The following is a 26,226-nucleotide window of genomic DNA, read 5'->3' as shown; positions in this document are numbered from 1 at the left end:
ACTTAGCAGTAGCCTTCATTCTATGTATATGCCTGCTTATTAGGGCTTTCACACACACACCCAAGCGGCATTATTACAAAGTCAGCTTATTGCCCCCAACACAATCTGGGTCCTCATTTTACCTACCTCGGAAGGATGGAAGGCTGAGTCAACCTTGAGCCTCGTGGGACTCAAACCTGCACTAATTGCAGGCAGCTGGTGTTACTTAAGGAGGCATTAGCCCACTGCTCCACCAAGGCTCTTTTGAAAATGTGATCTAATGCAAAGGAAGAGGTGAGATTGGGCAGCTTCACTTTAAGCATCTCTGCTTGAGTCTGCTTGAGTCTAAGGTCTGTGGAGATTCTCAGTCATCCAGGTCATGGTTGTCCCAAAGGTTCTTTTTCAGAAGGCAACTAGACTTGCTTTGTTTTTGCTTGAAGATGTTTCACTTCTCATCCAAGCAGCTTCTTCACTTCTGATTGAATGATGGATCTTTCCCTTCTCCGCCATTCAGTCAAAATTGAAGAAGCTTGCTTGGAAGAGAAGCAAAATGTCTTCAAGCAAACAACTAAGGGAAGTCCAGCTGCTTTTTGACAAAGCAACTTTGGGATTGACATCCTTAGTCACCCCGGTGGACTTTGTTGTGATTCAGGGTCAGCCTGTGGGTTCGGCAGTTGGGTCGGACAAATCAGAGGAGGAGGGGGGTGTTGAAGACCTTGCTGAGGGGGTTGAAGATCTTGCTGATGATAGCCCTCAGGCAGGCCCCTCCCACTTGGTCACCATGGAGACCCAGCTGTGTGAGCCTGACAGTGTGGATGAAGATGACCCACAGCTGGCCCTGTTCAAGGACGCCCGACGCAGGAGGCAGTCAAGTAGGAGCAAGCAGAGGAAGGCTGTGGGACTTCTCGGAAGGAGGCAGAGAGAGGCCACGCCCTGAACTCTTTATAAAGGGAATGTTTGGGGAGGGCTGGTTTGCTGAAAGCAACCGCTCAGATAGTGTTTCAAAGCTCCTGTATTTTGGTACGTGTCTTGTTTGTTTTTTGTAGTAATAAATTTGGCAGACGTCATTCCAGCCTCTTGCCGTTTATAAAGGGGTTGCCTTTTCTGCAGGGCCGGTAGCAGGCTGGTACAGAACAGACTTCTCCATCCACACACCCATTTAGGACCTGAGAAGATGAAGTCCAACATCTGAAATATTAGACCTTTCTTTGAGTCCTCAAACCCAGGCATGTTGCATCTTGCCGGTCTCAGAGCAATGAGGATTCATAATGCTGTCCTGAGCCCACAAAAAGTGGTCCTGAAATTGAGACAACCAATCTGAAAAAAGGTCACTAGTTTCATCAAAACAAGTGAAATTGCTAGACTCCGTAATTGTCTGAATTGGAAACTAATTTTCTTAGTAATGCAAATGCTCTAATCTGCATTTCACAATGCTGATGCTTCTAAAAGGTTTTTCAGGATTCATTAGAAATGAAAAAGTAAAAAAGAAAAAGAAAAAAAATATTGCATGCTTCCCACTATTTCCCCCACTGTTGCCTTCCACATATCTCTGGACAAATCCCAGAATTTCACCCTAGTCAGTCTCAATACATCTTGAATGGAATGATAAGCTATGAGAACGAGTGCAGAAAAAGCGTGAATGACACGACAGTCAGGCACATCCTTTTATGACTAAATAAGTACAAGAAAATTATATTCCAGTCCTAAGAATGTCTTCGAAACTCTTCAATTGTACGTGTCATTTCTAGATCAAATAGTTTTATAGAGGTTGGACGGGGAGGGGAGGGATAGGATAGGATAGGATAGGACAGGACAGGACAGGACAGGACAGGACAGGACAGGATAGGATAGGATAGGATAGGATAGGATAGGATAGGATAGGATAGGATAGGATAGGATAGGATGTGAGAAGAGGAGAAGAGGAGAAAGGGGAGGGAGAGGAGAGGAGAGAGAAGAGAATCTGGTAGAGATCAATGGAGAATTTTTCTGCTTAACTTTAGCTGTCAAACCAAAACAATCTGTTAACAATCAGGATTAAAATTCCATTAGAATTCTGGCTGGGATTTAAGCTGTTTTCCAGAAATGCTTTCAATTCCTGACTTGGTTCTAACCTGGGCTGATGGACATTTGCTCATTTCTTTCAAAGCAAATCAAAATTCTGATGAAAGTTTAGAAGAAAGATTTCTTCAAAAGCCATATTTCTGCTATGGTTCTAATGGGACAGATAAACTACAACTACAACCACTTTAGGATTCACCCACCAGATTAATAAGAGGTGGTCATTATCAGGGCAGTTTCTGATACAGAAATAGGTTATTAAATAAGCATAAATATGAATCAAAATATAATCGGACACACTGGCAATTCGGGAGCTCCAAAAAGTTTTCCCCCTATTTAAGTGTCTCTTAGTAGAGCTATTTAATGTAATTAGATCCAGGACATCTATGTGCTGGATCAATTAGAAGCCTGAAATATTATGGTGTTCATCTTTACATCATCATGTTCTTTAAAATTCTTAGTATGTTTTGCCTCAAATGTGTATTGCATGTTGTTCAGGCCAGCATAGACAACAACTTTCATGGCTCCAGACCTTTTGGGATGGTGGTGAGGCCTGAAATGGGTGGGGAGAAGATGAAAATTGTGTGGGATGACATTGCAGTTGCAGGAAAGTTCATGCTTCCTTCCTTCCTTCCTTCCTTCCTTCCTTCCTTCCTTCCTTCCTTCCTTCCTTCCTTGTTCTCTCTCCATCTCTCCCACACCATCTCTCAATTCCCTCCCTCCCTCCCTCTCTCCTTTCCTTCCTTCCTTCCTTCCTTCCTTCCTTCCTTCCTTCCTTCTTCTCTCTCCATCTCTCCCATACCATCTCCCAATTCCCTCCCTCCCTCCCTCCCTCCCTTCCTTCCTTCCTTCCTTCCTTCCTTCCTTCCTTCCTCTCTTTCCATCTCTCCCATACCATCTCCCAATTCCCTCCTTCCTCCCACCCTCCCTCCCTTCCTTCTTTCTTCTCTCTCCATCTCTACCATACCATCTCTCAATTCCCTCCCTCCCTCCCTCCCTCCTTTCCTTCCTTCCTTCCTTCCTTCCTTCCTTCCTTCCTTCCTTCCTTCCTTCCTCTTTCCATCTCTCCCATACCATCTCCCAATTCCCTCCCTCCCTCCTTCCTTCCTTCTTTCCTTCCTTCCTTCCTTCTTCTCTCTCCATCTCTCCCATACCATCTCCCAATTCCCTCCCTCCCTTCCTTCCTTCCTTCCTTCCTTCCTTCCTTCCTTCCTTCTTTCTTTCCTTCCTTCCTTCCCTCCTTCCTTCCCTCCCTCCTTCTTTCTTTCCTTCCTTCCTTCCTTCCCTCCCTCCCTCCCTCCCTTCCTTCCTTCCTTCCTTCCTTCCTTCCTTCCTTCCTTCCTTCCTTCCTTCCTTCCTTCCTTCTCTCTCCATCTCTCCCATACCATCTCTCAATTCCCTCCCTCCCTCCCTCCCTTCCTGCCTCTTTCTGCTTCCTTCCTATTTCATTCTCTTTCACTCTTCCTTCCTTTTCTTCCTCCCTTCCCGCCTTTCTTCAACTCAGGCATGTAGCAGCCCTTAGCAGATTTATTCACTTATTTGATTAACATATTGGATTGGGAAGGCTGGCTACTTCTCAAGCCACCTAAGCTAGTCGGCTCTCGCATGGAAGCCTATCAGGACATCCCCATGCTGTAGGCAAGACTGGTAAGTTGAGGAAGTACTTCAGAAGAGGGAAACAGCCAATCCCTGCAAGGAATTAAACTCAGTTGGAAAGCTCCTTTTATTTTCTTAATCCTCTCTTTAAGATTATGCCACAGGGCTATTTCCCCCCCACCACCACCCTTTGTTCAAAACTATGCAAAGGGTTACAATTTCAGCAGGAAAATTTGGTGAGTTTTTCAACCATGACTTGACCAGAGACGATTACCTGTTTGTGCCATGTACACTCCAGGTTCATCTGCAGATCGTGGCCACTGGGTTTTCACCTTCTGATCCTCTTGCACACCGTTACCTAAAAAGATGGAGAGAACTGTGAGCAGGGGTGCAAGCCTCAGAGCATGGGGAGCCAGTGGAGACTTTCACACCAGGGAGAAGAGGGTCTGTGCAAATGTCTTCTCTGGAGACAAAATACTTCCGGTTCTACTAGCATTTCATCAGGATATCGGCATCAGCCACAGCAATGTTCATGCGCTTTAGCAAAAGGCACATGAAACAAGACACTGCCCAAGCTATTCAGTGTAATCTTTAAACCAGGAGGGTCCTCAAAATGGCAGGAAGAAGAGAAAGGGGAATGAAAAAGAATGCAACCGCAGAAAGCATTCCTTATTTCACAGTTGATATGTTAGTTAGAGTCAATTTCCATATGTCAAAGATATAACCAAAAAAAAATGAATCTTGGAAGAGATCTGAAGATAAGCAGCATCAGGCAAAGGGTCTCAGAGATTATTACAGGCATCAGCATAAATAGCCAGCCCTACATCACTTGGACCGAGGATAAAAAAGATGGAGAGGGATGCCAAAGTGTTTATAAGATGAAGTGTGTGTGTAAATGAGTGTGTAGCGTTCCATTTTTCAACTCTAAAATTCTAAAATATCCAGTGAAACCAACTTATAATAGGATTTAGTGACAAGAATGATATTCATGGGACTGTTTCTAAACTACCCAAATAGGTATTCAGCCAAACAACTACTTTGTATTAACACTGTAGTCTCCGGGCTAATGTAACATTGCCATATGCTACATAAAATTGTATTTCAAGGAGTTAGGGACTTATCTCCCCTTCATATTAGGGAAATATCTAAAATAGATCTCAGCATTTTATGCCCCTGGGCCACACCTAGCCCCTTCAGTTGTCCTGTCCTGCCCATGTGAGGTCAATCAAAAATTATTCATCCAATGTGAATAAGCCCACCGTGGGGGCAGGAAAAGAAGCCGAGTCAGGTCTGGTTCTGCACAGTCACCATGTACTCCTTCAGCCAGCTGGCAGCCACTGAAGGAGGAAGAGAGAAAGCACATTTCTGTGCCTGTACAGGGCTCACCCCTTGCCTGGAGCAATCTAAGGAGCTGAGGTGATGAAGTTTGAGAACATCAAACCAGGTCACATTTGTTCGGCCAACCACAACAGTCTCAATTTCTCATGTGGCCCTTTGGGAAAATGAATTGCCCATACCTGGTCTAGAAGCTTGTAGATCAGGGCTTTTCAACCAGTGGTACGTGTACCATCTGTGGTACATTGTCACCTGGCAGGTGGTATGCGACCATCCTAGAAAAGTGGTAGCGGGGGAGGGGAATGAGCTGAACTGGTGGCAGCACCGCACAAGCCTGAGCGAGAGACGGCTGGAGCTGCAGGGCTGTCAGGGCTCAGTGGAAGTGCCAGGATCAGCACCAGTTTCCAGCTGGAGCTCGGTGCTGATCCTGGCGCTTCTGAGCCTAGAAGAAGTGCCGATCAGCTGGACTGTACGGTCACAGTGTCTCAGAGTCATGTGAAGTGACCAAAACCTGCTGCAACCACCCAGCAGATGGGGGGGGAATAAAAACCAAACGCCCTGCCACCCCACCCCCGCTGCCAATCCTCAACAGAAATGCTCACAACAATGAAAACCTCGGATAGGAGGAAGAACGCCGCCGGGCGGGCAGGCAGGTGTCTTGCTCGGCTGTGGCTTGGGGGGAACATTTTTCAGTGCCACTGTAACTTCAGTCACTAAGCAAACTGTTGTAAGTCGAGGACTACCTGTACTTCATCACTTTTTTCCTTTTTTTTTTTTTTTTGGTCATCAAGTTTTCGACACCTTGCTAGGCAACTGGTGGTACTCGGATGTTGCCATATCCTAAAAGTGGTACAATGGGTGAAAAGGTTGAAAAGCCCTGTTGTAGATCATTCTGAACTTGTTTGTTTCTTTCATTCTTACTAAAAAAAAATAAAAGGGGGGGTGGAATCTTCACACAGCTGCAGAGCGCCCTGCCTTATTAAACTTTCTGTCCCATTCCGGAGTTATCTAGCCAAGGTTGGATGTTGTACCATAAGCAGGGAAGCAAGGCCATGAAATCCTAGGGTCAAAATGGCTCAAAATGGCTCATTAAGATGTGGCTTTTGCACAGGCCTGAATGCTCAGCACTGTGCACTAAGGGCCTTGGAGTATCTCTGCTTCTTAAACAGGATTCCCAGCAGCTGAAGGGAAGGCTTCTTGTTCGGTATGTTGTTTTGGGGTCTTTCTACCTCAATTTACTTGTTGCAGTTAAAATTCTCCTTACCGATCAGGGTCATCATTGTCTCTAGTTCCTAAAAAGAAACATTTTTCTGGCTTCTGGCCACTGCCGGACACTTGGCAAAGCAAATACATAGCAAGGCATGCCAACAAAAGAGAAGATGGTTTCCACTCAGAGCCATCAAGACAGCAGCTGTAAGGATGTGATTCCCTCTTTTCCCATAGCCTGAGGTGGTTGCATGCAAAATAATAATAATAATAATAATAATAATAATAATAATAATAATAATAATAATAATAATAATAATAATAATAATCAGGGCTTCAATTGTGCAGTCACCACAGCAACCATCTTGATTTTCTGGATCTCCCAAGGCAGACTCTTCGGTTACTGCAGTCTGAAAAAAGTAAGTTTACAAAAATGCCAGTTTGAGAGACAATTTGGACCAATGGTTAGGATGCTGACCTAGAAACAAGGAGACTGTGAGTTCTAGTTCCACTTTAGACAGGAAAGTCAGCTGGGTGACTTTGGGCCAGCCACCAGGGGACTGTGAATTCTAGTCCTGTTTTAGGAAGGAAAGCCAGATGGGTGACTTTAGGTCAGTCACCAGGAGACTGTGAGTTCCTGTCCCACTTTAGGCAGGAGAGCTGACTGGGTGACTTTGGCCCAGTCACTCTTTCTCAGCTCAACCCACCTCACAAGGCTGTTGTTGAGGAAAAAATAGGAGGAGGGAGGAGTATTAGGTATTTTCACCCCTTGAACTGTTTTCAAAAATAATACAGCAGGATATAAATACATATATAAATAGAACAAAAATTGTGCAGTATTCATCCATTCAGCATCACAGCAAGGATAGCACGGTACCCTGAGTTGTGTGCCATAAAACAGATGCCACGACGAACGTGTGCAGTTTCATTAAAAACTCTGCCATATCAAAGGGCCTCAATTCTGAATCAACACCTAGCAAGGAAAACGTCCAGCTTAGACAATATATCAAGCAGCTCAACGCAAGACGGTACAAAACCGATTCGTTAGCAGCTGATTCCGATTGTGGGAAAATGAGCTGGGAAGGGGACCATTTTGTTCCACTTTAACTCCATGCAGGAATTTTCCCTGCCACGATTAATTATTAGTAATTAATTATTCACAACGCCATTAGTCCCCTGCCGGTCTAACGTGCCTTCGTTGAGGAAACCAGCTGCAGGTGAAGCTTGTAAAGGACCTCCGCCAAATCCAGCACAAAATATAATTTACTGCAAGGTATTTATAGCCATGCCTTGGGAAACCTAACCCAAACTTGTTGCCAGTGTTCCCGTTCCCTCCCAGAATCCCCAGCTAGCTCAGGATGATGAGCAGAGGGGCCAAAGCTCAGTCAGGGGAGCTCTGCAGTTCTATTTCATCGCTTTTTCCAATTGTCAGAACTGCCACCTCACTGCCAGTCTGCCATGAACCCTGGAGGGAGCCTGTGAGAGAACCAACCAAGTCTTCAAGGTCATTTCCCTGGGAGAAGAATGCGGTCAGGCAGAGCGACAGTGGGATGGGACCAAGGGAGGAAAGTTATCTGGGAAAACTGAGCAAGGGAACCCCCAGTTCTGGCTTCGCACTACTGTAATTCACATAGAATAGAATAGAATAGAATAGAATAGAATAGAATAGAATAGAATAGAATAGAATAGAATAGAATAGAATAGAATAGAATAGAATAGAATAGAATAGAATAGAACAGAAGAGTTGGAAGGGACCTTGAAGGTCTTCTAGTCCAACCCCCTGCTCAGGGAGAAAACCCTATTCTAGACAAATGGTTGTCCAGTCTCTTCTTAAAGACTTCCAGTGTTGGAACATTCACAACTTCTGGAGGCAGGTTGTTCCACTGGTTAATTGTTCTAGCTGTCAGGAAGTTTCTCCTTAGTTCTAGGTTGCTTCTCTCCTTGGTTAGTTTCCATCCGTTGCTTCTTGTTCTGACTTCAGGTGCTTTGGAGAATAGCTTGACTCCCTCTTCTTTGGGGCAGCCCCTGAGATATTGGAACACTGCTATCATGTCACCCCTAAGTGACATCCCATGTTACTTGATTTCTAGCAAACTATACCTTTCTCAACAAATGGAGCTAAGGATCATTTTTACTTAGAAAACCAAACTGAGGCAGGTACGACATCAATAAAAATAGATCCAGCAGGAGGTGGCAGAGGAGACAAGTGATTTTGTACACAGGTGACAAATAAATTCCTGTTCCATGCCAAGTGGTGTCTATCCTATTGTGTGGGGAACTGCCCTTTGAATACTTTTCCCTTTGCATACTGCGGGCTGTCTTTTCCATACTTCCTCCTCCTCCTCCTCCTCCTCCTCCTCCTCCTCCTCCTCCTCCTCCTCCTCCTCTTCTTCTTCTTCTTCTTCTTCTTCTTCTTCTTCTTCTTCTTCTTCTTCTTCTTCTTCTTCTTCTTCCTCCTCCTCCTCCTCCTCCTCCTCCTCCTCCTCCTCCTCCTCCTCCTCCTCCTTCTGTGGCAGAGATGTATGATGTATATCACCTTGCTTAGCAATGGAAGCTTTGGTCCCAACTGAAGTCATAAGTTGAGGACTGAATGTATGAAAGCAGGGAAGAGCAATTCCATCAGGCTGCCCATTGAGAGTGGATCCACATACATGGGTATACCACAAATAGGAGACATCACTACTGTCCTCTTGGACTGAGAACTACAGGTAGTCCTCGACTTACAACCACAACTGGACCCAGAATTTATGTGGCTAAGTGAGAAAATTTGTTAAGTGAGCTTTGCCCCATTTTTACGACTTTTCTTGCCAGAGTTGTTAAGTGAATCACTGCAGATGTTAAATCAGCAACACTGTTTTTAAGTGACTCTGGCTTCCCCATTGACTTTGCTCGTCAGAAGGTTGCAATAGGGGATCACGTGACCCAGGGATTCTGCAGCCGTCATAAATATGAGCCAGTTGTCAAACACCCGAATGCAAATCACATGACTGTAGGGAATGCTGCAAAGGTCATGTGTGAAAAATGGCCAGAAGTCACTTTTTCCAGTGCCATTGTAACTTCAAATGGTCACTAGGTGAACTGGCATAAATTGAGGACTACCTGTCTTCAAAGTCACACTGGTAGGGGAGCTCACTGGGACACCCTCAACAGACTAACCCAGGGGTCCACAACCCCTGATCCGTGGACTGGCATGCCAGGAACCGGTCCACACAAACAAGCAAAGCCCCATCCGTGGGATGCAGGCAGCATACAAAACCACACATTCTCTGGTCCACGGAAAAACCTCTCTCCACGGAACCGGTCCCTGGTGCCCAAAAGGTTGGGGACCTCTGGGCTAACCTACCTCCTTCAGGGTCTCAGCACTTGGACAGTCAGCAATTTCTCCCTCTCTCGCGAGGGGGAAGATCCGGCATTCCCCCACTCTCCTAGCTTTTTGGAAAGAGCTGGGTGTGTGTGTGTGTTTCCCCTTCAGGCACTGGGACACCCATTTTATTTATTTACTTATTTGTCAGGTTTACACAGCTGACCATCTCACAGAATGTGAATCTGAGTGGTGTGCAAGCACAGTGAGAATTAAACAGCATAACAATAATAAAAATACAAATAAGGTTTTTTTTAAAAAAAATAGAAAAACCAAAAATGCAGGAGAATATCAATCAACTTGTATAAAACAACCTTGGACAAGACATGCAAGGTTGCAGCCCAGAGTAGAATTTATAGCTGAATGAATGTTGTGGGTAGATCAGATTGTGACGAAGGGGATGATTATTTTGTCAAATATTTGGATGTAATAATAATAATAATAATAATAATAATAATAATAATAATAATAATAATAATAATTATTATTATTATTATTATTATTATTATTATTATTATTATTATTATTATTATTATTATTATTATTATTATTATTATTATTATTTTATTTATATACCTCCCTTCTCCCGAAGGACTCAGGGCAGTGAACAGGGCAAATATATAAAATGTTGTAATACTCTGTTAGTTTTGCCCTATTTTATTATCGGATAACACATTATGACAATATGTTTATTTGACTGATCAATAAACAATAAACAGAAACTGGTAAATGGAGGAATCTAGAATACAAACTCTCCTAGTTTGGAAAGGCTCAACTTATATTGATCCTAGTTCAATTCTAAATTCAGAACTACTGTAGTTGAGGCAGAAGACTGCACCAAAGCAGTTCCTCTCCTTTTCAAGGGAGGAAAAAAGCTTTCAACTATGAAAAAAAGGTCCCTTAGATAACTGCATATCATTTCTTAAGAAGGAGTATTGCATTAAAGCACCCTCATCCTCTAAAGTTAATTCAAACAGCAAACAATAAACCAGAATAAGAGAAAAAGAGAGAAAGACTGGTTTCACACAATACATTTAACCCGATCACTGAATTAATTCATTTTCCGGTTTCGCACAAGAAGTTAAACCACAAAGTCACCAACTGGCCAGCATTCACACAACAACCTACATTACAAGATAACTAACCACATGTGATCCTGGGGAGGATGGAAAGAAATGGAAGGAAGAGTAGACAGAAGGAATCAGGAAGCAGAAAGCACGTCAGATGATGCCTTAACTCAGAAACATCTAAGGAAGCCTTTCAGATGATTCAAAGAGATTCCACCTTAATCCAGTTACTAAAAGTTATCTTGCAAAATTCCTTGCATAGGTTACAAGATTCTGTATGTATCCCAGCAAGTGTTAAACACACTGAAGTAGTTCTTCATCTTTTGACCTTGCCCACTATTTGAGGGTAGACATCAAGGTAAAAAATCTAACCCTGTTGTGTCTGTTGTGTCAACATGGCCAATCTTTAACTGACTTGGCTATGTCTGAATACAGTAGCCAGATAGGTAGACATTTGCTGTCCCTATTGTCACTCCACCAGGCACTCTCTGCCAGCAAAAAGGCACATGCAAATTAAATAAACACAAGTTAGTGGAGTGTCAGCAGTGTATAACCTCCTTCTTGGCTTCCTCTCCATAGGTAATTAGTATAAGATGGAAACACAACCTACAAGCAGAACCCGCTCACCACATCATAAAGCAGAGTTACACTTCTTCGCCTGCACATGGTTGTCTAGCTCAGCAGCAGCTTGTCCTTCTTCATCCTCCCCCACCTCTAACATGCACTTAACAGATTGCTACAGTGAGATGTCGCAAATTTATGGCATAGCTCACAAAAAATAACAAGAGATCCATCAAGAGCACTTTGCGTGAAATTAACAGGAAAATCTAAGAGCACGAGAAAGATGCACACTCAGCTGTAAGCCTAAAAGGGGGGGAGGGGAAGAAGAGCCTTGACGCTTTTTCCCAGTTTAGAGTCTACGGTAGAAAAAGACGTTCTCTTCGCTCAAGTTCCCTGGCCAACAACTTCCTAGAGTTAGGATTAGAGACGGGGAAAAAATCTCACAATTTCAAGGAAAGATTGTTCCAGCGTTGTTTGGAATGTTCCATTTTTCACCTGCAATGGTCCTACTTGATCATCTTTTTAGAACAGCTGGATTGGGGTCTTTCAGGAGAAAACAGAATAATTTGGGGAAAATGGAGTTTTCCAAGTCCAGAATAAGTGGGTTTTGTCTGCAAGTCCTTCTGGATACATAAACAAACCGTAGAGAAGGGCCTGTCATTGAAGAAACTCTGTCTGTGCTGAAATCTGCATGTGATGCAAAACTGTAAGATGTCTGATTCATTCAGATTCGATACTCTCCCAAGCACAGCAAACCAATCTGGATGAAAATCAGAAAGAGCACTGACGTGGAGATGTAAAGGGTCTTCTCATGCTAACCAGTGAGTTAGGAGTTTCCCTTTGGCTGGCAACTCTTTAGGTTGTCAATGTTCTCATGGATAAGCAATGTGTCTTTTTAATCCCCTTGACACCCACTAGGATCTCTCCCCCCCCACTTCACTTAAGAAAATAATTCTAAATGAGAAAACTCAGCCTTCCATCCTTCCGAGGTAGGTAAAATGAGGACCCAGATTGTTGGGGACAATTAAGCTGACTTTGTAATAATGCCGCTTGGGAAAGCCCTAATAAGCAGGCATATACATAGAATGAAGGCTACTGCTAAGCTTGTAAGCCGCCCTGAGTCTTCGGAGAAGGGCGGGATAGAAATGGAATTTTAAAAAAAATGCAATGCTCCCAAGCAAAACTGTCCATGGAGGCTTCATAGTTGCCTTAAATAATAACAGCCGTGAGTGACAGCCTTTGTGGAAAGCAAGCAAATCTGGGGGGGAGTGGGGGAGGAGAGCAAGATAAACTGTAGAAGGGATGGGCTAAAGAAGATCAGAATAATTGATGGGTGTTTAGTGAGCTTGTTTGTGTTCCTGCAAGATTTTCATTCCAGCTAGTCCACAACGTACGATCACAACTGGGACTAGAAAACTCACTGTTAAGCAGTGCAGTCACTAAGCATCACATGGCCATACCCAAATTTACAACTTTTGGATAGGGATAGTAAATGAGACATCACACGGTTTCCCTTTGTGACCTTCCCTGTTAGCTTCCCCATTGGCTGACCTTGTCAGAAGCCATCTGGGAAGGTCACAATTAGCAATCACGTGACTCCAGAATGCTGCAACCGTGGTAAACACATGCCAGTTGCCAAGCTCCCAAATCATGAACATGTGACTGAGGAGACGCTGCAACAGCTGTAAGTGTAGACTGGTTATCGGTAGCTTTTTCAATGTTGTGACTTTGAACAGTTACTAAACAAATGGTCTAAGTCAGGGGTCTGCAACCTTGACAACTTTAAGACTTGTGGACTTCAGCTGGCTGAGGACTTCTGGGAGCTGAAGTCCACAAGTCTTAAAGTTGTCAAGGTTGCAGACCCCTGGTCTAAGTCAAGGACTGCTTCTACCAGGTTAGGTAATCTCATCAGCGCAGAGGAAAGGGAAACTTAAACTCTAGTCTGGATGGCACTATTATTATTATTATTATTAATTTTATTTATATACCGCCCTTCTCCCGAAGGTAGATTCACATTAAAGGGTTTACATTGAGATGGTAAGTAATAGCCAGTGGGTTTCCACTGGCATCAGTCTTCGGGACAGTATCATTCAACATTTTATTAATGAGTAAGATAAGGGACTGCTTGCCAAATTTATGGATAACATAGATAGCTAACATGCAAGGATGAAAAACACATGATGGCAATTGAATCTGGACAAGCTGGAAGACTGAGTGGAAAGAAAGGAGATGTCCTTTGATAGAGAAGAAAAAATGTAGAGCCCGCCTACGGTCAGATGCAAGGAACCAGAGAACAACACCAGGAGCTGATCAGACTGGTATGTTTATTGCTGCTTGTCTACAGATAGGAATCTTGCCAGACTAAAACACTCACTAGACAATTACTAGATAAATGCTGCAAAGTTTTAGGAAGGAACACTCCTTTCAGACGTCTCCTCTCCATCAGCCAGCCTTTTCACTCCTTTCAGCTCCAGATTCCACCACGCATACAAGTTGGGAGGAGTCAGAAATACTACACTGAAGAATTTGAGTGTGGGTCATTAAAAACACTCTGAGCATAAGCCAGAACTGTGAGACTGTTACTCTTAAGGCTAACACACTACTACATTGCATTAGGAGCAGCACTGCTGCAAAGTCGGGTGAAATTCTTCTCCTTACTCTGTGCTGGTGAGACCCTATCTAGAAGAATGTAACCTTTCCAGAAGAATATAACATTAGTTAGAGCAGGTCCAGGAAAAGGCAAATAAGATCAAAGTGCAACTAAGATAATGCCCTATGAGAAGAGACTGAAGGAATAGGGAACATTCAGAGTGGAGAAAAGACGACGAAGGAGAGACATGATAGCCATATTCAGGTACCCCCCCAAAAAGGTGCCTGTCTTACTAAACAGAAAACCTACCAGATGACCTAATTCTACTTTATTATAAGGTTACTGTGAGCTCTACAATGTACCTGGGTGTAGCCATCTTGCTTGTTGTAAGTTGCCACGTGAACGGGAGGGGTTGCTGAGGATTTTTGCTAGTCTAAACAATTCTGTGTCCTGTGGGAACCAAGGTCATTCTACCGATTATGCTAGAGTGTTGGCCAAACTGTTCTATTGGGGAACATAGCTGATTGCATAGCACTGGGGTGGGAAGTTTGACTTTGTAATAGTGTAACTCTTCGGAGGGAATTTTAGACTTGGTTTCACTTTTGACTATGCTGATATTTTGTATCTCATAAACATGTTCTTTGAAGAAGCCTTTAGCCTCGGAGTTCTCATTTATCTGGCTCTATCTATCAGAACCATGACAGTTACATTAACAGAATCTTACAAGTATGAAAATATAATTCTCCCATTTCCTTTATAGCCCAAGAACGTAGGAAAGGTCTCGTCTCAGCCTCTTGCCCCACCCATTGTCTGTTATGGACTATGCTGCCTCTTATTTGACCATTCCCTATGATCAAGATAATCAGGAAATGTTTTCTATTGCCACAAAAACTAGGATCAGAAATAACAATACAAGTTGCAGCTGTCTGCATTTCATTTCAACATAAAGAAAACTTGCTGAGAATAAGATCTGTACAATATTGGTAAAGCTTACCTATGGAGGTTGTGGGTTCTTCATTTCCGGAAGGTTTTTTTTTAAGAAGGGCTGGAAAGTATGGATGGTTTAATTAGTTTTCTTACTAATGGCTTAGCAGTTACGGCACTAGGCTTGCCAGCTGGAAAGCTGACAGCCCAAGTTCAAGACCCAAGCATTGTGTAGTGTGGTGAGCTCCCATTACTCACCTCAGCTACTGCCAGCCTAGCAGTTCAAAAGCATGCAAATGCAAGTAGATAGTTACAACTTCAGTGGGAAGGTAATAGTGCTCCATGTTTAGCCATGTAGGCCACACTGTGGTGTGATGTCATGCTAGCCACATGACTGAGGAAACATCTCTGGATAGCACTGGCTCAAGGGCCTAGAAACGGAGACAAGTACCGCCTCCCCAAACTTTGCTATGAGTAGCGAACCCACAGAGACTCCTGTACCATTTTACTCACTGCAAGAGTTGGACTAAATGATGCTTAGGGTCCCTCCCAATTCTACAATGATCCCGTCGTCCCTTTGTAAAGAATCTCTGCAGGATGGCCAAAGCATTGCCTCACTTCACTTTTATTGTAGAAAGAAAATGGGCTTTTTCCATTGGCTATTTGTTAAATTCTAACCACTTACAAAACCCTAGCAAGTTGAAAATCATATTTCTGCTTTTTGCAGAAATGAACTGCCACTTCTTGGCATGGTTAAAGCAACCAAACTATTCCCACACATCTCTGACTACTTACTCTATGAAAATCTGTTGATTGCTTTGCTCCTGTTCAAAAGGTGTCAACACTATTACATGTTTATGGAGCTTGAAAGGCTTCAGGCTAAACTATCCCAAAGATACCTAAAATGCTTTTAGCATTGTGCATGGCTCCACAGATAAAAACTCCCCTGCATTTTTACCTAGTGGTGCCTATTCATCAGGATGAAAGAGAAATGTCTTTATTTGCTTTAGAAACGTCTTTCAGAGGGGAAAAAGAGAGAGAGAGAGACTTTGGGAAACAATCTTGTGGTTGAAGCAACTGCCCATAAAAAATGTACATGTGCAGATGTGTTGGAGCACAATAGAGACAAATCTGGTGTTATATTCCACCCAGACCTCTACTTCCGAATCAGTCAAGAAAAGACAAGAGAAAGAAAGATAGATGATCCTAGAAAGAGTGCAGAGTAGAGCAACAAAGATGATACAGGCTGTGGAGGCTAAATCGTGCAATGAACATCTAAGGAAACATAGTATATTTTAGCCTAACAAGGATTTGATGTAGACAGGCCACAATTCCTTTCTTATAAACAGCTACAACAACCCCACTCTCTTCTAGCACTGAAGATGTTGCCTAGTTGGGTAATGAAACATCTGAAAGAAAACAACCAAACTCAGAGAGCAGCAAGGAGCCCAAAATCCAACCCTTAGTTATAAATATTCTCTTCTATCCATTATTTTTTTATTATTATTACATTTATATCCCGCCCTTCTCTGAAGACTCAGGGCGGCTTACAAGCTTAGCAGTAGCCTTCATTCTATGTATATGCCTGCTTGTTAGGGCTTTCACACACACCCCAAGCGGCATTATTACTAAGTCAGCTTAATTGCCCCCAACAATCTGGGTCCTCATTTTACCTACCTGGGAAGGATGGAAGGCTGAGTCAACCTTGACCCTGGTGGGACTCAAACCTGCACTAATTGCAGGCAGCTGGTGTTACTTAAGGAGGCATTAGCCCACTGCTCCACCAAGGCTCATTATAACAGCTTCTTTGCCTATTGGTCCATTAAGTACAATGCAGCAGTATGAGACAGGGCCTTTTTGATAGTTGCTCCGAAACCAAATCTTTGAAACGTCCACCCACTGAGATCCAAGGAGCTCCATTCCCACTGTTTGCCACCAGCAGATAAAAATATTTTTATTTAGGCCCGGCTCTGGTATTTCAATAATCCTGTTGCTCCTGTGTGCTTTAAGCTGGTGGAGGCAGGTACCATTAAGATTTTATGAGCTGTGCTTTATTGGCCAAGTTTTCACCATAGCCCTGCTACTTTATCAGGCTTTTATTGTTAACTCTCTTGAGTGCTCTTTTTTCCCCCTCTAATTCAAGGGCAAGGTATGACCTTAATAAATAGCAAACAAATTCCAGGATGCTTTGCCTAGAAAACTGGGATAGACAGGCAGCTGCTCAAACCGTGTATTTTGTCACTCGGGGAGCCCTCCTAAAATTGTGCCACTAAAACGTGCTGGCAAACTGCCAGACAACAGCTGTGTGGTTTCTCACTGATTTTCCAACACTAACAAACAAACATACACTGCGGAGCCACTGGTGTACTGAGTTTTGACAAGAAGCTGAAAAAATAAATAAGGAAACTGGCAGTATTTGCCTGGAGAAGATTAAACTGGGACTAGGGTTATGGTAGCTCCTTCCAAGTACCTGAGTGTTGCACAGAAGACATTCAGGACCTGTTTTCCATCGTTCCGGAGTGTAAACCCAGAATAATGGGTTCAAATTAAAGGAAGGGCATTCTGGTTGCATAGTGGAAAACAATTTTGAACGACAGGGCTGGTGGTGAAACCAATCCACCCAGAGAAGTGTTGGTCTCTCTTTTGCAAGATATGTTCAGGCATCTCTCTGGGATGTTTAATGTGGACTCCTTCATAGAGTAAGAGGCTGGATTTGGAGTGGCCTGGTGGCCTGGTGGTGAAGACGTTCACTTCCCTCTTGAAAGGCTGAGAGTTCAATCCTAGGTAATGGCAGATGTTTCTTTCCTAGGGCACAAAGGAAAAAAAACAACAACAACCCTCTCCTGTGAACTCCACATAGGCGTCAGGAAGGACATCCAGCCAGTAAATGTTCAGCTTCATCCAGTTGCCCTGATTCCACCCCAAATAGGAACTACAGGGTCGTACAAAAGGGAGTGTTAAAAGGGAGTAAGAGGCTGGACTTGATGGTCTCAAGAATCCCTCCCAGATCTAAGTAAGTTGGATACAGCTGGGAGAATAAATCAAGCAAGCAAACGCGGCATCTTCCAACACAGCCAAAAAAAGCAGCAAAAACTTTGCTATCGGTTTCTGCAGCTGCTAGAAAACGACCCATCCAGATGAAAAAAAAAGTGTTGTAGCCAGTTGATAAAGCCTCTTGTAGAAAGATCTCTAAGCAGAAACTTGGCTGGGTCAAAGAGGAGCAGAGATAGATTTGGAGAATAAAAGGCAGGAACCTTGGCAGTGATTCTGTTTTGGGAACACCCCATTGCCACCCCAGAAGTTCAAAACTCCTGGCTTCAAAATCTGTAATAATCCATCTCTGGCCAGAATAATAAACAGACACATTAAAAAAGAAAAAATCCAGTTCACAGAACAGGATTCATCCTTTGACTTCCTGTCTGAGAAACACTATAACGTGGTCCTGGCTTCTACAGGGTGCTTTTAACCGAAAAAACTGGAAGAGCCATGTGGCTCTCTCTGCAGAGGTAATGGGGGCCATACAGTGTCACCCAATGATCGACAGAAGCAAAAATGAGCAGTGATGAAAGGAAATGAGCCAGGAAAAGAGCAACAGAGGGTCATCCCAGAGGCTGAAGGATCTATTAGGAACGTAGCAAAGCACCAAGGGAGCAGCGTTGGGCCACAATAACTTAATCGGGGAATGCTGATAGCAAAGAATAAAACCAACAGGAAGAATGCAATGTAGCTTTACAACTTTTCCCAAAACTGCTGACCCAACTTAAGAGATTCGGGACTCCTGAATAATCTACCCAACAGAATTATGTTGACAAACGCCCACCCTGTTTTCAAGAAAGGTGTCAAGTGACAGGGAAATCAGGAGATTCAGGCAGTTCAAATGAGTGTAAAGTTTTATTGCAAGCTTCGGCACTCTACAAAAATCTGAGCTACTAACAGTCAAGGGAAATGTGTAGGAGTTAAGAAGGCAGGCAAGGTGGGCTGGACTTAGATCTCTTGCGGGGGCACAGGGACTCATGGCTTATGGCAGTGATGGCGAACCTTTTAGAAACTGAGTGCCCAAACCACAACCCAAAACCCACTTATGTATCGTCAGGTGCCAGGTGGGCATGGCCCATCGGGTGGGCATGGCTGCGATGGTAATGGCAGACTGAGTGGGACTAAAAAGTTCAATCAATAAATTCCAACTTTGCAAGATCTTTTTTTTTCCATGAGAAGTTGAAATTGATTGATTGATTGAAACTTTTTTTTTGCACATGGTGGCAGTGGCCTAAAGCGAAAAGGTTTTATAAAACCCAGCTGAAGGCCTAGGACAGGGGTAACGGGGCGTGTGCCCACAGAGAGGGCTCTGCATGCCACCTGTGGCACGAGTGTCATAGGTTCGCCACCACGGGCTTATGATGTGTTTGACCCCTCCCTCGGGCTCAGTCTGGTCTCCTATAAAAGAATGGGATAAATGTATGGCCAATAAGGGTATCTAAAGGGAGGTGGTCAAAATGTCATCCTCTCAAGGACATTGTCAACTTTGAAAATGAGCGTGGCTGCAGCCATTTTCCCTACTCATTTTTAGCTGACACATAGCACGGAGGAAGGGGGTTTACCAGGTGATTTGCTAGACTAAACAGAACTGCAGGCTGGGGCACTTCGTGAAAAGCCCGCCAAGAAGATGTATTGGGGAACATAGTAGCTTGCATAGCTTTAGGGTTGGGATTTCTTAACTTTGTATTAGGGACTGTTATGTGTCTATTCAGACCTGGTTTCACTTTTGATGTGCCGATACTTTGTACCAATAAGCATATACTTTGAGGAATTTCCAAGCCTCAGAATTCTGCTTTATTTGTCTGTCGGACGGAACCATGACATTAAACCAAGTCTCCTAAAAACTTCATTTTTTGGGGTGCTGGGCCCCGACTACCTACACACTCACTTTTGGGAGAGCAGTGAAGGCTCGTTGAAGACTTGAGAAGGAGGAGAAAGTTGAAACCATTGCTTGCAGCAACGGGACTCAGGGTGTCGGAGCGCAGGCTGGCACTCCAGCCATTGAGGAGGCGTCACTGGCAGGGGCTCGGCCAAAAAGCAGGTTGATCCAACCTGGGAAATTGGTACCGCAGGAAGGAACTACAGCCTTAGCAGACCTCTTCCAAGCCGAGGCTGCCCCTCAGTGCAGGAGCACTCCTGTAACTGCTGGAGAGGAGCTTTTATTGTTGCCGTCCTAAGGTTCTTCGTCTGTGGATGGCAAGAAAGGCAAGGACTCAATGGGATGGGACGACTCCAGAGTGTGGAGATTTCAGTAGGCAGTCCACAGTCCCTCGCTCGAACAGCTGAAGGAGAAGTTCAACCAGCTGGAGGTAAAAGACAGAAATCCTATTGCCCAGGAGATGGGTACCGTGGGAAGAAATGCCCCAAACTACCCATCTCTCCCTCTTCCTCACCGGAGTTCCAGCCCAACCACTGGAGCCCGTGCTGCTTCGCCCACTCCCAGCGAGCTGCAATACTGAGCCCTGTATCCCAGCCAAGCCTGTTGCCATGGCCTCAGGATACCAGTCCCGGAGCCCAGCCAAGAGAAGTCTGGAGAGTGGTTCGGCCCCGTCCCCAGGACTAGCAAGCCGCCCAAGCCCAGCAGCAGGCATAAGTGGTCCTGCTGAGATTTGAGCCATCTCCCATTAAGCCCACCTTGGATGGGGATCCCGAGAAGTTGACCTTCTTCCTAAACCATGTGGGCTCATTTGGATCGCTACGCTTATGCCTACCTGGATGGGGCTATGATGCTGATTGTGATAGCAGCAAACTTAGAGGGGGAAGCGGCTGACTGGGTGACCAACCTCCATGATGAGGGGGCTCCTGAATTGCATGACATTAATCTATTCATGGAGCAACTGAGGGGTCAGTTTGAAGATGAATCCCGAGTTCTGATGGCTGAGAAAGAAAGCCACTGCCTGAGGCAAAGAGGTCACCCCGCAAAGGAGTATGTCTGTGAATTCAGAAGAGTTGCTAACTGGTTGGGGCAGTGGCCTCAATGGCCACTGGTCAATTACTTCAAATGAGCTAGATCGCAACTTGCTTCAAGCCTGCATCATTCTAGGTTTTCCTAATCTATTACATGAGTGTAACCGTATGGCAGTGGCACTAGACATTGAACTGGACCACCCCAAAAAGTCAAGCACCACCGAACCCAAGCCACTGCACATCCAAGCGGAATGCCTCTAAGGCCAACATCCCCAAGCCTCTGCAGCCACCAGTGCCTCCCAAGCACCAGCCAGGGCTCCCATCAAGTGCTACTGGTGCAGTCAAATGGGTCATCATGCTGTGGAGTGCCCTGCTCCTCACCCTCCACCCAGGAGCAAGCCAGTTGCTGCTGCAAAACCATGAAGAGCCCCCAGAGGGGGAAAGAGGAAAAAACCAACTGGGCACATCAAGGTCCAAGCATCGAATCCTCCCATCCCGCCAAGCTCGAAGCCAAGCCCCAAGCCGAGATGCAGCAGATTCCGGCACCGTACAACAGTGAGGAGGAAGGTGAGGAGGACCCCATAGTGAGTCAGCCCATTCCCCCTTTTGCCATTCCTGCCAGATTGATAGTGCCCAAAACATGGGCTCTCATGAATCTGAGCATCCTAATAGACTTGGGGTGCTCTCAATGCTTAATTAATTTACCCACTGTACTGAAACTGGGCATCCAAGCCAAGCTATTGCCTCATCCCATGGGGTTTGAGCAGGCCGATGGGTCCCTCGTCGGAGGTGCCCCTTCCACGCACTTAACCGAACCTGTACGTTTAGAAATAGATCAGCATTGGGAAATCATCTGTTTTGTGGTGGTTCCAAAGATGACTGAAGCAGTAATTTGAGGGCTAGCGTGGCTTGACAAATGGCATCCTCACATCAGGTGGGAGGAGGGAATGCACAAATTAAGACTGGGGACAGGACCCTCCCCACCTGACACTGATGATAAAACAAAGACACTGGCCATCTGCGAAACTCACAGGGAGTCCCGGGAAATCCTAAAAACTGTAGCTGAAAAGCTGCCGGGGATTCAACTTGTCCCTACTGAGTACCGAGATTTGGCAGAAGACTTTAGTGAGAAGGAAGGTGACATCCTTCCCCCACACTGGGCTATGGACTGTGCTATTAAAATGCTGCCCGGTTCCAAGCTCCCCAAACCAAGGATGTACTCTAGACACCCAAAGAGATGAAAGAAGTAAGGGAGTACATTGATAAAAACTTAGCTAGGGGTTTCATTCAGCCAGCCAAATCCCCCATGGCCACTCCTGTGCCTTTCAAGGAAAAGCAAGATGGCTCTCTTAGATTATGTGTCGATTTCAGGTCTCTCAATGCTGTCAGTATGGAAAATATGTACCCCATTCCCCTGATGAAGGACATGTTAGCTCACCTGGCGAAAGGGAATTTTTTTTTTTTTTTACCAAGCTGGATTGAAGAGAAGCTTATTATTGGATCTGGATTAGGGAGGGGGACGAATGGAAAACAGCCTTTAATTGCCCTTTGGGAGTTTCCAATTTAAAGTGATGCCTTTTGGACTGCAAGAGGCCTCTGCTGTACTTATGCAATTGATAAATCAAGTGCTTCATAATCATTTATACAAGAGGGTTTTAGTTTATCTTGATGACATCCTTATCTACACTGAGACCATGGATGAACATATCAAATTAGTCCGTGAGGTATTAAGGAAACTGTTGAAAGCCAAACTGTATGCAAAACTGTGAAAGTGTGAATTTCACCAGACACACCTTGACTATCTGGGGTATCAGATTTCGAATGAGGGGATAGAAATAGACCCTGCCAAAGTCAAAGCAGTTCTAGAAAGGCAACATCCACACACCCACAAACAGCTTCAAAGATTTCTGGGGTTTGCCAACTTTTATTGTCAATTTATTCCCTTTTCTTTTTGCAGAGATAGCCATGCCCATCACCGATTTACTCAAAACAGGCAAAGGGGAGGGGGGGAAACCCCGAACTTGTCAGCCATTGCAATGGTCATTAGAGTGTCAGGCAGCTTTCAAAAAATTAAAGAGACTCTTTGCAGCTGAACCAGTCCTTAAACACTCTGACCCCAGACAACAATTCATCATTCAAGCTGATGCAAGTGACATGGCCATGGGTGCCATTCTTTTACAAAAAAAATCACAGAGGAGAGCTACAACCTTGTGCTTACACTTCATGGAAATTAACTGAGACCGAAAGAAGGTGGGCAGTTTGGGAGAAAGAGGCTTTTGCAATTTGTTGGGCTTTGCTGACATGGTATCATTTCTTGGAGGGGGGGGGAATACCTTTTGAGGTATCAACTGAACACAAGAATTTGGAGGTTCTCAAGACCCCCCACAAATTATCTCCCAAGCAAGTTCAATGGGCTCAATACTCCAACCATTTTAATTTCACTTTAAAATATTTTCCTGGAGGCAGGAACTTTTTGGCTGATGCCTTGTGTAGAATGCCCCAGTTCAAGAGCAACCAAGAGGAAGCAATTAACTCCATTATTCCTCTGCTGCAATCCACTTCTCAAATAACAACCAGATCACACACAGAGAGACCCCCTGCTGGTCCTGATGATTGATCGCTAAAGGAATTGAAGGAGAAGTTAACCAGACTGATGCCTGGTTTAAAGATAACAAATCTATATTGAGTTTAAGGGAGGGATTAGCTTGCAAAGGTTCTATGTTATATCTCCCAGAAGGCCTCGGACTCCAGGTGTTGCAATGGAGTCATGATGCTAAGCAATCGGGTCACTTTGGATTTTTAAAAACATTGCATCTAGTGCGCAGGCAGTTCTGGTGGCCGAGAATGAAAAAGTACATTGAGTGTTATGTAAAAAGTTGTGCCATTTGTGCTACCATGAAGAAATGTCCTGGCAAACCACCAGGTTTATTGCAGCAAGTGGCTGACCCCTCTCAGCCTTGGGAGGAGATAGCCATGGATTTTATAGTAGAATTACCTGAGAGCAAGGGCAACACTGCAATATGGACTGTGACTGATCTATTTTCCAAACAGGCACATTTCATCATTTGCTCAGGATTTCCCTCTGCCCAGAAGCTAACCAAACTGTTTTTGAAGCACATATACCAAATCCATGGTGCCCCAAAGAGGATTATTTCTGACAGAGGGGTCCAGTTTACTGCAAAGTTCTGGAGGGAGTTTGTTAAACTGATTGACTGAAGACTGAAGCATGAGGGCAATGATCAAGTCCAAGGAGCAATAGTTTTCTCCAACCTGGTGCCTTCTGTATTGGGTTGAAGTTCTCAGAATCCCTAGTTTGATGGCTAGGAATTCTGGGAGCGGAAGCCCTAGCATGCCCATGGGACACCAACTTGGGAAAGGTACCTAAGAAGAATCTCTGATGTCAGTGCTTTTTTTGTAAAAGAAAAAGGTGCCGGAACTCACACATGTCATACAACCCACCTTGCCTACCCTACAAGGTTCCATCCAAAAACGGTGCTGGAACTCCGTTCTGAGCGTTCTATGAGAAAAAAAGCCCTGTCTGATGTAATTAGAAAACTGGAAACAGCTTAACAGTGAATATTATTTCTTGGTATTTCCTATACCCTCCTGTAAGATTGACCTACTTTAAAGACCATTTGTAATAAATAGCAAAATAAAATATAATAGCTGAAGAATTGAGCACCCTGGGGTGTTGTGGTTAAGAAAGTCTGAATATAAAATGGTTTCCAGATGGACTTTAATCTCTACTTCATACTCAAAATAGCTTTCTCTTTTTGCAAGACAAGTGGAGGCGGTGCAGTTAATAATGCTCTAATTTTACAGGAAATGGTTGGAACACTCCAAAGGGCCTGATGCAGCTAGGAGCCAAGCCATGCATTAGTCTCTTAAATGTCCCAAATATGGGTATTTAAAAAGATTCAAAACCAGCAAGCAAAACACCCAGGTCCAAGGCTGTATGCCAAGGACTGAGTCTTTGGAACCTGGAGATAACATATAAATGGAGACGTTCTCCAGAAAGTCCTGTTCCCAAGAGGAAACATAATGGTATGAGGGACAGACCTTGGGAAACAGGACAACAACAAGATGCAGCCAGAAGAATATTCAGATAAAAGGCAGCTTAACCTGCAGCAGGAATGCAGGTGGGGCAAGAGGCTCAGAAGATGTCATGTAGGGAGGAGGAGGACCCCCAGGAGGGATGGTGTGTATTCCAGAGGAGGAAGAATAACTCAGCCCAGATAGCATGTGTAAGGGGTGAAGACAGCCCTTCCCTAATAGTTCACAGAGTATATTGTAGATACTGATAGTAGAGTTTTCAGTCTGTAAGATTTTTTCTGTGTGTGAAACAGTAAAGAACTCAGCTTGGAAAATCTGACCCATGTCATCCTTAATTTGGCCTGACACCTCCTCATTTTCTTGGGCTGTAAAGGATATGGGGGGGGGGAGAGGGATGTAATTTCAGACTTGCAAGACTGATGTCAACCTTGCAAGGTAGATCCGGCAGGAAGTACAGCCAGATGAGCTAATTTTAAGGTTACATTAACAGAAGTCAAGTGGGCCTCCAGAACATTGGATGTGGCCTCCAAGGTTCTCAGAACTGGCTGCCAATTGTAATTAATAGGACAATGGAAGGAGAAAATGACTAAATCCAGCAAAAGGATTCTTATTAATTGGGCTGAGTAGGAGAGATCACGAGGAGGCTGAGAAAGGAAGGGCAGGAAGATCAGACAAACAATGAAGTGACAAAGGGCAAATGTGTTGGTATTTATCTCACAAAGGGCAACTCATCATAGATAATACGAAACCTGGAAAGAAACACTTCAAATCCTTTGGAGAGATTCCACCTGAATGAACTCTCTGAAAATTAGGGCTGGAAATACCTTTTATAGCTTCCCAGATGCTCTATTTACCCAGAGACTAGCCAGGTCTTGATTCCTCAAACATGACTATTACATTTGTGTGTGCATGTGTTTCATCTTTGTCTTTGTTTGTCCTGGGCACAGCTGTTTCTGGAGTTCAGACTGGAGTCCAATGAAGATTCTTCAGTCTTCCCAGATCAATAAAATAGGCCTGAAAACTTCAGAGATCATCCAGTCAAAAGGGCAACATTCAGAAAATGGAGGTGGTCAAGGTAGTCTTGAGAAGGGGTGGGGTGGCTGGGGTGCTAAGTATTCTAAATGATCAACCAAACACCTTGACATTGAATAGAGGGAGGGAAGATTCACTTCCCTTGGCCAAACCAGTGGCTGTTCTGTGTACCTTCAGAAGATCCTGGGACTGAGTACAGGAAGAAATTTGGCTGTTTTGACTAGAAATGGGATACATTTATGAGAAGTTTGGAGGGTGATGCCCAGAGGCGTTGCGTCTCTGTGATGTGGCTGGACCTATGGAGTAGCCTCCTGCAGAAGGCTCAGTTGGTTTCAATGTTATCCACTTTCCAGAAACAGTCGGACACGGCTCTATTTCATGGAATTCTTTCAAAGAAGAGCTTCATATGACTCAAACAGTCCTGAGTCTGAAATGGGTTGTTCCAACCTTATCAAGATGTTCCAAAATTGTTCCAAGCATCTTGGAACCATCCCAAGCTCAAAATGATACATCTTTCAATT

General features: G+C 44.3%; 1 protein-coding gene across 1 annotated transcript in view; it reads right to left on the bottom strand.

Moving 5' to 3' along the window:
* Nucleotides 1-26,226, bottom strand: part of ADGRB2 (adhesion G protein-coupled receptor B2) — a gene marked incomplete at both ends in the record, with an annotated part of 197,112 nt that overhangs the window by 147,031 nt on the left and 23,855 nt on the right. Inside the window, 2 exon segments of the mRNA XM_083370077.1 lie at nt 3,908-3,991; nt 4,942-4,970. Coding sequence (XP_083226203.1) covers nt 3,908-3,991; nt 4,942-4,970 — 113 coding nt within the window.

This window comes from Vipera ursinii, assembly GCF_947247035.1.
Source record: "Vipera ursinii genome assembly, chromosome: 9".
In the NCBI taxonomy this organism is placed as follows: Eukaryota; Metazoa; Chordata; class Lepidosauria; order Squamata; family Viperidae; genus Vipera; species Vipera ursinii.
Note: the sequence above shows the minus strand (reverse complement) of the source record. Positions and strands in the feature narration are given on the sequence as shown.